General features: G+C 33.3%; 2 protein-coding genes and 1 long non-coding RNA gene across 3 annotated transcripts; 2 read left to right on the top strand and 1 right to left on the bottom strand.

Moving 5' to 3' along the window:
* Window positions 1–626: 626 nt before the first annotated feature.
* LOC127081245 (uncharacterized) lies at window positions 627–1,154 on the top strand. Its single transcript, XR_007788077.1, has 2 exons — window positions 627–811; window positions 879–1,154. It is a non-coding gene; the product is annotated as an uncharacterized LOC127081245 (long non-coding RNA).
* A 2,503-nt stretch (window positions 1,155–3,657) lies between these two features.
* On the bottom strand, window positions 3,658–6,566 carry LOC127081243 (uncharacterized). Its single transcript, XM_051021518.1, has 6 exons — window positions 5,815–6,566; window positions 5,365–5,527; window positions 5,098–5,274; window positions 4,917–5,000; window positions 4,709–4,790; window positions 3,658–4,523 (listed from the first exon to the last, which is right to left on the bottom strand). Exons 1-6 carry the CDS (start codon window positions 6,141–6,143, stop codon window positions 4,087–4,089), a joined length of 1,272 nt encoding a protein of 423 aa, XP_050877475.1. The 5' UTR covers window positions 6,144–6,566; the 3' UTR covers window positions 3,658–4,086.
* A 3,016-nt stretch (window positions 6,567–9,582) lies between these two features.
* LOC127079522 (uncharacterized) lies at window positions 9,583–10,107 on the top strand. Its single transcript, XM_051019906.1, has one exon. The coding sequence runs from the start codon at window positions 9,583–9,585 to the stop codon at window positions 10,105–10,107; it is 525 nt and encodes a 174-aa protein (XP_050875863.1).
* The last annotated feature ends 1,978 nt before the right edge of the window (window positions 10,108–12,085 follow it).

The raw sequence follows: 12,085 nt of genomic DNA, 5'->3' as shown, positions 1-12,085 counted from the left end.
ATTTTTTGTTCTTATAATCAGAGGATTTTTCTGACATATTAGATACACCTGCACCACGATTGCCTTTAACAGAAAACTTTCTTGCATCACTAACATTAATGAGCACTTTAGATTCATCAACATGAGTGGCATTATATTGTCTTTCTAGTTGCAAAACCATGGAAAAAAATATGATTAATAGGTGGTAAGGGATTCGTCAACAGAATTTGAGCACGCACTGAATCGAAATGATCATTGAGACCAGTCAAAAATTTAATGAAACGAGTTATATCATGGTGATGCTTAGCATTGGTGATACCTGTTACACATACGCATCAATATGGATAAGAGCAAACTGGTGTAGGCAAATATGCTTCAAGTTCTTCCCACAAGATCTTGAGAGTTGTGAAAAATTCAGAGACGGTTCTTGAATCTTGCTTCAAACCAAATATCTCGCATTGAAGCTCAGAAATTCTGATGTAATCTCCTTGAGAAAAGGAAATTCTTAAAGCTTGGGAAAAATAGTTGCTTGGCACTGAAGTAACATAGAATAAATTCCTAAGTTCCTGTCATTCCAAGTTTCCCTTTCACTTAATTCAAGACAATGCAATCCCATATCCCCACTTTATAGGCCACTTTTTGTGCTTGCTTCTCTTCATTGCCAAGGCATATTCTCTCTATTCACCCTTGCATAAATTGTTGCTAGATAGCTAAATGCTAATTAAGCTTTTAACATTCAAGGGTAGCAATGGCTACGGGAAGTATTTATGTAGCTGTGCCTGCTCTTGCTGCTGCTGTTGGATTTTATTTCATAGATACAAACCATGTTAAGGTATGAAATGGAAATAAATGTTTATGCATTACTTTACATGAATTTCAATATGTTTTACTATATGTAGGAAATCAGAAAAGAGTTTTCAGTATCCAATAACAAAATGAAAGATCAAGAGAAGAGAACTCAACATCCGAAAATGGCACCACAGCTTGATGGTTTGCATTGTTTTGAAACCTTGGTGATGAATTAATTTGTATATATCTAACTTGTGCGGAATGATAGATATTTGTTACTCATTCTATTGTATTTCATCCTCATAAGCTTTTTCTTTCTTCAATTTATTTAACATAAACTTTCATATTGTATCCTGCACAATAAAAATTCACACTATATTTCACAATTTACTCTTGTATGATACATTTAAGATCCCAATTTTCAAAGCAATATTTTCATTTTTTTTTAATTTTGGTAGCAGAATGTCAATATGAGACCTCTTGCATAATCTCAAAACTAAAGCTTTTACTATTAGACCAACTCTTGAGGGTTAATATGTAAATCCACCAACAATTTAGATGCATTACTAGTTAAGATGTAAACTTTAACGCCCTTCCAGAAACAACATATTTAACCGAAGACAAAAAATACCTATTTGTGTTATTACCTCATATTTTGAAGTCTATACCCAAGTTTTATAGTTAATTTGACATTAAACCCAAGTGTTACTACCTCATATTAAAAAATTAATGTCAAATATGAGTAAAACTTGGGTTTTTTTTTTGGGTATTTATACCCAAGTTTTATACCGTAATTTAGGTATTTGTTTGAAAAAAATAAATTATTTAGATAAAAATTTCTATAGTTGATATTCTTAAAATTTGAGTAAAACTAACTTTTATATATATATATATATTATATATATAATATATATATATATAATATATATATATATATTATATTATATATATATATATATATATATATATATATATATATATATATATAATTAGTTACTGTTAAGTAACTCCCTTAATCAATAGAAAATTAATTCTTTTTAATAGTAATGACGGGAGAAAATAAACAATTTTTATGGAAAAATATATTTAGAATATCAATTATAACTACTTTGTCAGAAAAAAAATTACTCTGTTTATTTTATAATAAATAAAATCACCTTATACTTTTGTCATTATTATAAGTAAACTTTAACATTTCTAACTATTTAATTTAAGTTAATATTTTTAATATATATTTAAATTCATTCAAAAATATTGAATGCTAGTAGTTGATGTACTAAAAATTAACAAGGAAATTTGAGTAAATCTAACTTATTTTTATATGACATATAAAAAGATTAGTTACAGTTAAATATCTTGTGACTTGCTTAATCAATATAAAATTAATTCTTTTTTTCATAATAATGACAGGAGAGAATAAATACTTTGAGGAAAAATATACTTAAAATATCAATTATAAATGATGGCTGATTTTGCAGCAAAAAGGACAAATGGAATAATATTTGATTTCTGTTATTTTTTTAAATGTTGATCGTATATTCTTTCTAGTTGTTTTTTCTCTCCATTATTGTAATTCAAGGAGAATAATTAAGTATCAATAAAATTAGAGGAATATTCCCATTTTATTTTATTTTTCTTTTTATTTGACATATTATTCCATGTTTGTGAATGAATTAGGAAAGATTCATTAGATTTTAGAATTTCCAAAATCATTGGACAACTCTCATCACGTTAAAAAGGTTCATTCTTTAGTGATTCAAATTAATAATTAAATCAATATTAAATGTTGTTATTGCTATTATTGTTTCCATGAATATTTAATATGCTATAATTATAAATTGACAAAAAATTTACTAATATATTTATATAAAATATAATAACACTGTTGGGCCAGAAATACTCTCCACTCAATGTTACTATAACTTATAAGTAAAAAAAATGAGTTTTTTTCTATATTCATTTAACAATTTATGGGAACACCAATATAAAAATATAAAAATTATTTATGGAAGAGTTCAAAGTGTTATATTATGAATTAAATTTAAAAAAGTTAATAAGGAAAAAATTATTGGACTTCAAATAAATTTAGATGAATATGAAAACCGAACCCACCAAATCTATTACTCATTCTGATCTTATTTAAAAGAAAAAACTGACTTTTTAGATTTATTAAATAATCAATATATTTTGTTCATTGTTGAATCCAAATACATGGATTATCTAATAAATTTAAGAAGTAAAATTTTTCTAATATTATAAGTAGTTGAAGTTTGAAGTAAAGTAAATGGATTAGTCTAGCTAATCTGATCTGATTCAGTCATTGTTCAGTGTTTAATTTCCATTTCAGTCATTGTTTAGTGTTTAATTTCCATTTTTGCAGAGCACTACTCATGGAAAGAAAATAAAGTGTGTGAAGAGCAAAAACGAAGACAAAATAAGAAATTTCTATGTACTTGGTAGTGTTGCAGGTCGTATCATATAAGTAGAAAACAAAAAGAAGAAAAATGATATTCAAGATATGATTGGCTTAAGTTAGTGCCAAATTCCATCACTCAATTGGAGTTCTTCTAAACCACATAATTGATTACCACAATCAACATTTGAGAGTCACATGAAAAGTGACCCAATTACGTATATCTAACAAAGATGTGTCATTGATGAACTTGTTTATCTTTAGTCTAAGGTAGAAAGAACTTAATCATGTTAAACACGCTTGTCAACATGTCACGTTGAGTACGTGAAGACAGTATCACAAAAGATTGATCCTACATACAATACATGCTGCAAGATAAATTCAGTAAATTGAACAAAGTAAAATCTAATGATTATTGCAATTATAGCATAGCTTATACATTTGTCATAACAATGATTAAAATACAAGATGGGAAATGATAAAAATAGATTATCTTTATTCTTTATTGCTAAGAAGTTTATACAACCATACAAAGTTTACAAATTCTGTGGTCTTCACCAACTCTCATGGTCTAAGAAATAAATAAAAAGTTTTGAAAAATTATCAACTAGCCTTTCTCCCAAATCAACAAGCCGAGATTTTCTCATTTCCCCTGGATTTTATTTTTTTATAGATTATTTACCCAAAAAAGAGCCTCCTAATTTATAGGTGATAATAAGAAGGAAACTATAACGGATAATGTGGAATATCCAAAACAATGGCTTCAAGAGTCACAAATCCCACACAATCAGCACAGCAGTGACAGCTAATACTTTCTTTCTGCACCGAGTGATCTCTGACTGCATGGATTTGTGACTGCAACACACCTGAATCCCTTCAAGAGATTGGTTCCACCTTTAGTTCTACTATCTTTTACCCATATTAGCAAATCTTCTAGCAACACCAAATAAAAGATACTTGGTCAACAACCCCTTATCAAGACTACAAGCAAGAGCAACAGCACCGCCAATGACTAGCATCTTCGGTACGTTCACGCCCTTTGGTTTGTCAGAAGTGATTGCACTGTCGATTTGTGATGAATCGTCAGAGGATCCGATGGATTGCAAGTACTCCGGACTTATTTTTGTGTTGACACTGGCCATGAAGGCGGAACGAGAGAGTGGAGCTCCAGAAGCTTTTGCTTCTTGATAAGCACGCAAACCAGGCTCAACCTTCTGTACCGTTCCCCACATACCTTTTCTTACTCCAAGCTTTGCAAGCTCCCATGGAATTCCCATTTCTTCATGATGGAAGAGTAAAACTTCACATGCAGTCAATTGACCATTACCTCTCTTTGATTCAACTGTCAAGAAAAGAAACATAAGATCATTGATCAGCTATAAGCCCATAACAAGTCTAGTGGTGAATGAATGACTAGCTTAAAAAATTACTCGGTCAATCAACCGGATAATTATTTTTACACCGACACTATCAAAATTAAACTCTTGTGCAAATTAGACCTTGATTAATAAAGTTATCAAAACAAACCTGCTCGAATGCACCAGCTAGAGTAATACACATCGACACGTCTGGGTTTGTCTTGTCTTGGGATTGAAGGACAATCTACCCCCTAAAAGGAAGGAAAAAATGTAAGAACAACACTAATTATGAAGCGCGGAATTTAACCATCCTCAATCAATGTCTTCAAATATTCAATAGAAAGAAGAGAAAAAAAAAGTGATTTTTCTTCAAGTACCTTTGTAACACAATAGTATGACCTCCCACATTCCCATATTCTTCGTCCGATAACATAGTCTCTGTCTTTACAGAAGAAGGGGAACTGTAACACAGATAAATAGCAGCCATAAGCAAATGAAAACAGATACAAAAGACATCCAAAAACAACACTTAATAAATCAAATAAAGAGGTTTTGCACCTTTCGAACCCAATGCACTTTCATTGTTCCAGTAGTAGGGCACTCTTCTAATGTCGTCGAGTTAATAAGCATATCATCCCACTTAGGTCGAAACTGATCGTCCCAGAATAAATCCCTCACTATCTCAGGTGTTGCATCCTCAAAAATAGTACTGCTTCGATATTGGGGAGGTCCATCCTATCAAATCAACAACACAAAAATCAGCAATTGTAATAAACTAAAAATCATACATATAGTCATTACAAACAAAACCATAATCTACCATACCTTTGGTTCTCTACGCCACGCCTGGTATCTCAAAGTCGGAGTAGACCGATCCATCATATGTATCCAAGGAAGACCTCCATCTTTCTCCTCCACAAGCTTATATAAATGATGTAAATCATCAATCGTAACACCATTCGAAGCATCTTCACTAGAATCCGGTGTACTGCAAGGTCAAACAAAGTCAAAATTTAGTCAATAACATACCATTTCCAAATAAATATCCAAAACTTCAAACCATATTTTCATTGCCAGAGGCAACGAAAAACCATTCACCCAACCCAAATATTCAAACTTATCCAAATCAGTTCTATCCTTTTAATAAATCACCATCCTAAAACAAACTATAATCAATTTAATCAGGATTCAACAAATTAACTAAAATTCAAAAAGGTAGCAATTAATCAAATGAATAATCATCTAAAAATATGAATTAAATGAAAAAGAAAATACCCGGAGGAACTATCATATTTGGTGGGTGTTGAAGAAGATGAAGCTTTTTTATTCATGTCTTTCTTAATACCCAAAGAATCAGGGTTTGGAGTTTGCATTGTAATAGAAGAATTAAGAAAAGGAGAAGAAGAAGAAGAATAGAATTTCAAAGGGGAGAAGACAGGAGAACAAGAAAAAGGTGAAGCAAAATCAAAAGACTTAGCCAATGAAGTAGCCCAATTTGGTTTCCATAACCAACCAACGATAACCCCTAAGAAAAACACTAGCCACATAGGAGTAAAAAGCATGTTCATCGCTGCAGAAAAACCCCAAATCAGAGGGTTTGGCATGATAAGAGAAAGAAAAGTGTTATGGGTAATATAAAAACAAAGCGATAGCTGGAAAATAATGAGGAGGGGAAAACGGCGAGAAATAAGAGGTGGATTTGATTAAGACGTGAAGGGTAGAAAGAAGATAAGAGGGTTTGGGTTTTGGTTTTTTGAGGGAGAAAAGAAATGAACGAATGAGGGTTAGGGAATTGGTGGATGTTGAGAAAAGATAATTAAAAAAATTGGGTTTGGAAGAAGGAATGAGAGGGGGAATAAAAAGAGCGGTGGGAAACGAAAGGAGTGACGTTAGCGTGTTGTGAGCTTGTGATGATGTTGATGTTGGAATTCAAACCGAGGTTTGAAGTATTATTTTTTTGAAAGTCTAAGTTTTGTTGGTTTGGTCGTCTTGGGGAATAGGAAGGGAAAGAAATTGAGTTTAGAGTAGTGGTGGTGGTGTGGGTGAGGTACTTGTTTTTATAGACTCGTTCGGCGTTTTTCTAGACCTTGTTTTCCACGTTCACTTTGTTTTTCTTCCTTTTTTTATGGACTAAAATGTATGTTTCACGCGCAACTAACTATGTGGAAAAAAAAAATCACATTTTTACTATAATGTTTATCGGTTGAGTTAGATAAATAACTTTTTAGTTATGCTAAACTTTTCCATAATAGTAGACTTGTTTATCATTTTACTCATAATATTTTTATTATAATTCATCCTTTTTTTAAAATAATTGATCTATTTATAAAATTAAAATAAATTTAAGCGTGATTGATATTTTTTTAGTTTTCAATATAACATTATATTTTATTAATTTTATCTTTATTTCTGATCATATTTTTGAAGTCACAAGATCGTCATCAAAATTCATTATTTGACGTTCTTTAAAAATCATATCTAACTACAAATGATTGCATGATCAATAGAAGTATTTAATGCTGGTACAACTTATGTTTTCTCTCTATGAGGTAAAAAAAATTAATAATCAATTTTTTTAATTAATATTTAATAATTATTATTATTTAAAAATATTTATCAAAATAATCACTTTTTCTAAAAATATCTAACAAATGTGTCAGATGCATTGCCGCATCCAATGAAAATATTATTCATTGATACCACATGCATCGGCGTATCCATGGCCATAGCGCCACATGCATGTGTAGGTGTCAAATGCAATGGTGCATGCATAGTTCACTCTATGTACGCGTCAATGTATGCGGCTATTGCTCCACCACTCCATCTATAAATACGGCATCACCCTCCCATAATTTTTCACACATCTTCTTACTATCTCATTCCATTTTTCTTCATTCTCCTTCCATTTTTCTTTAAAATGTCTTCATATTCATATATGTGTCCTTATATTCATAAGAGATATACCAATTTAATTTTTTCAGCAGTGCAGCCTCCGATGAAGATTCGACTTTGGAATGTAGATACGTTCGAACATTTTAACAGGACCTTGAACCGTTGGTTAGATGGAGACATTGCAGAGGATGAAAAGATCAGAAGAATTCAATGGTTTGATACCACGTTCAACCAAAATGGAGAAGTTCGTTTATGGGTGGATGTTAAAACTGACAGAGACGTTCACATGATGTATACTTCTCACAAAAAAAAATTGATGGTTGTAATCGCATTATTATGTTGTTTATGTGTTGTATTTGTTTGTGATGTTATTTTATTTGTTGTAGTTGTTTGTGTTGTTGTTTAATTATTGTATTTGTTCTGCTTATCATATGAAATAAATGTTGTTTTTAATATAAAGCAAAAGGGTTACGATTAAAATTATGTTGTTGTGATTGGTCCAACACTAAGACAGTTTGTACAAGTATGATCGGGCTGACAACATGAACTACATAATCTAACCATTGTGTTCACTGTATCCATTTCGATTCGAATATGGAGGCTGTTTGGGTGATCCTTTTTCTTTCTTCGCATTATTTCATTGTGTCAGTGAATGTCCCCTTGATATGCAGGCAAGTAATCCTCTTTTGCTACCACCGAAAAGCTAATTTTGTAAACATTACAAAGGTGTATGACTTTGTAAACATCGGATAGTAAGTTGGAAGGATCCTGTCGAACCTTTGAACATACCGCTATGACATTGGAGCAGGGCATACGAAAGGCTTGGAACTTTTCGCAGTCGCACCAACCTCTATCTAGTTCCACTGGATAATGTCTCCTAGGCATGCCTTCATTGTAATCCATTGACTCAACAACACTGTACCAACCTTTAGTACGGTCAAACACTGTGACCACATGCGTGTTAGCTTTGGCAGCTTCGTCTTTAATGAAGTATAGTTGTATTGTGTAACAATATATAAGATTATTGTACTCACCTTAAACGACGGATTGTCGCTAATGACAGACAAAATTTCCTTGCATATTAACTGAGAGTTGAGTTCGCGATGGTCCTGCATTGGGTTCATGATTAAGTTGTTGTTACGAAACATAAATAAAGTAGGCACATATAGTTGGGGTTCAGCTGTTTTGTCTCATCTATATAGTTCGTTGTGTAAAAATGCTAAAAAAAATACTTGTACATTTTATTCTTGCGCCTATTTGCTACAAGCATAGGATTGGTGAAGAATGTCGTCACTCGCCCTAGTCAACGAGAAGTCATTCACATTCTCATACGCAAAAAAGTAAGTTTATCTTAAATCTTCTAATTTGTTAGACTTTATACTACAAGAAAATCAATCGGGTGAGTCATTGGTTTTCTTGTCAATTGTTATGTATTTTAACTTTATATCATAATATTAATAATTATTTTTCATTTACCTATTTATTTTATTTATTTCAATTTTATATAACATATTAAAATTTTAAAAAAAATAACAATATAGAAAGCATACGCTACATGCAATGGTGCATACACTTGATATAATAGAGTATGCGCCAATTACATTGATTTCACCTGCATGCATGCGCCAATGGCATTGGCGCCTATGTTCAATGACAACATGCATGCGTCAGTCCAACTGGCGCATGCTTTAGAGGGGTGCATGAAACGTTATTTTGAAAATTAAATTGAAAAACTTGGTTATTTTTTATAAAAAAAAAAATCAAACATTAAAGCTCAAGTAGTCATTGATTTTATAGTGGAGTTGTTGATAGAATAAAATATTCTTATCACTCAGCGTAATCATATTTCTAATTATTTGTAAGTATTTTTATTTATGTTTGTCATTATCCATAAGTTTGACTAACCTATTATTATTGTGTATATAGACTCTTTATCATATATGAATAAAGGATATATTACAATCTATTTTATGGTATCATGATCTTCCCTTCCATTATGACCTTTTCTTTAATCACACAAAGTTTTCGCCTATTCTTCCTTCATACTAAGTCGTTGTCGCTGTCAGGCTTCCCTCACGCTGCCCAGTCAACCTATTTTTGTTTTGATCATTTCTTTTTATATTTCTGTTACGTCTCATTGCCACTATCAACATGTTTTCCGCCACTGCAATGTCATCCTCTATCGTCGTCTCTTCAACGGTTGGAATGTCCCCATCCACTATTGCTTCGAAAAAATTAGATTTTCACCCGGCCCTTGTTGTCACTAACATCAAAAATAACATTCCATTTATGCTAGAGATGGATAATGATCACTACACTATGTGGGCTGAACTATTTGAAATTTATGCTCGTGCCCATAAGGTTCTCGATCACATCATTCCTCAATCAGACAAAGAAATATCGTCATCCACTAATGCTAATTTTGAAATGCGGACAATTATTGATTTCACGGTTATTCAATGGATTTATTCCACCATCTCCATTGATCTACCTACCACCATTTTGGAAAAAGGATCCACTGTTATGGCTATTTGGAACCTTTTGGTGATCATCTTCGAAGACAATCAAAATTCTTTTGTTGTTGCCCTCGAACATGATTTCTCATTCACTCGCATGCAGGATTTTTCTAATGTTTCTGTCTATTATCAGCATCTCAAACAACTCTTGATCAGTTGAAGAACATTGGATCACCAGTCAGTAGTCATCGCTTGGTTCTTCAACTGGTGTCCAGACTGTCTAAGTCGTACCGTGGGGTTTCCACCTTGATTATCTAGACCAAGCCTTTGCCTTCATTTTTTAGGCTCGCCTCATTCTCACCTTGGTGGAATTCGGATTGGTAAAAATGCACAACACTAGCTTTCCCACTACATTGTACATTGTCGTTCCACGGGACTCAGATGACTTCTTCTAGCAGCGCCCCAACCGATGTCAGAACAACCTCTCTAGTTTCATTTATAATTGTAACAATCAGGCTCACAGTGGAAGGCATGGACAGCGTTATGGTTCCTATAATACCCCAAACTGGTTTCAGGATTACTGACTGACCTCACAAACCAGCACGATTCTTTTTAGCATGCTTTGTCCTTACTCACATGCTTCTTGGGAAACTTCCTAGAAGGTCACCCGTCCAAATAATACTCCAAGTCAAGCACATTTAACTATGGATTTCTTATTTGTTAGGCTATCGAAAAGGAGATGCATCTCGTTGGTATAAGTAGTACCAATCAATCTTTTTAAGTCTTTCATCAACCATGCAGTCTCATACCCGCACAACCTCAGGATCCCTCTCATTCCGATGTGAATTCGATTTTTACCTAGAAGCTGCCAGTAACCTCTCTTTGTCATGGCTTGTGCGTTAGTAACCACTCTCCGCCCTCGTTGGCCTCGGGTGTTACATATCCACTAGATTCTGATTGGTTCGTCCCCGAACCATATTGTACTAGAGGTCTTCTCTGATACCATTTGTAACGCCACAAACTAATTTCAGGATTACCAACTGACCTCATAAACCAACACGAGTCTTTTAGCATGCTTTCTCCTCACTTACACACTTTCCGGGAAACTTCCCAGAATGTCACCCATCCAAATACTACTCCAAGTCAAACACATTTAACTATGGAGTTCTTATTTGTTAGGCTACCGAAAGGAAGATACATCTTGTTTGTATAGGTATTACCAATCAATTCTTATAGGTCTTCCTTCAACCATGCAATCTTATACCTGTACAACTTCAGGTTCTCTCTCATTCCTATGTGAATTCGATTTTTGCCTAGAAGTTGCCAAGAGTCGCTATTTGTCATGGCTTGTACACCTGCAACCACTCTATATCCTTGTCGGGCTTAGGTGTTACAGTTCCTAATCTAATAGTTCATCTTGGACCTCTCAACCATGGTAGTAGCCCTAGTATCCATCATGGTCTCCTTGGCATTGGACCCCACCTCCTTGGGGTGTGCCCCATTGCTTGTATCCTACATCTTAATGGACTCGACCCACCGGTCCTCCAAGGCAACCAGGAATCCTAGGCCCAACATCCTTAGGCTCATACTGCCACGGCTTCATCAGCTCCCACTAACATTGCAGTTGTCATGTACACCATTTCTCTTACTCCTCTGGACAACACTAGTACATGGATATAAAAGCTTCATCCTATACAACAACATCTCAAGGTAATCTACGTCTTATTCTAATTTGAATCATTTAAATCATAAATTGATTATTGGTATTGGGCAATGTATTCCAATTAAAGGGTCTAGTCATACAACCCTACATACATCCCACAAACACAACCTCTTAAACCTTAACCATGTTTTACACACCACATATTATTAAAACATTCATTTTTGTGTTACAACTCACTACTGACAATAACATTTTTGTTTCCTTTGATCCATTTTGTTTTTCTGTCACTTGTTTTCAGACAGGGATTCCTCTCATGAGATGTGATAGGTTTGGCGATAACTATATGTTCATCTCTCTTTCTCATTTTGCTGGTCTCGTTTCCGGTCTCCGGCACAGTCGTCTCAGTCATCCAAGCTCATCCATTTTACAGTCCCTTCATAGAAATAAGTTCCTTGGTAATTAACATTTGAGTTCTAAAAATATTTGTGACTCTTGTTTGTTTAGAAAACATGTTAGGTTTCCTTTTGATTCATCC

The sequence above is a fragment of the Lathyrus oleraceus genome, chromosome 5 (assembly GCF_024323335.1).
Source record: "Lathyrus oleraceus cultivar Zhongwan6 chromosome 5, CAAS_Psat_ZW6_1.0, whole genome shotgun sequence".
NCBI classification, from domain to species: Eukaryota; Viridiplantae; Streptophyta; class Magnoliopsida; order Fabales; family Fabaceae; genus Lathyrus; species Lathyrus oleraceus.
This window is presented reverse-complemented; position numbering and strand designations above follow the sequence as displayed.

Coding starts and splice junctions, on each gene's coding strand:
- LOC127081243 (XM_051021518.1), bottom strand. CDS start 6,143: ATGCCAAACCCTCTGATTTGGGGTTTTTCTGCAGCGATGAACATGCTT. Junction 5,528..5,814: donor AAATATGATAGTTCCTCCGG/GTATTTTCTTTT, acceptor TTGACCTTGCAG/TACACCGGATTCTAGTGAAG. Junction 4,524..4,708: donor TAGCTGGTGCATTCGAGCAG/GTTTGTTTTGAT, acceptor TTTTCTTGACAG/TTGAATCAAAGAGAGGTAAT.
- LOC127079522 (XM_051019906.1), top strand. CDS start 9,583: ATGTTTTCCGCCACTGCAATGTCATCCTCTATCGTCGTCTCTTCAACG.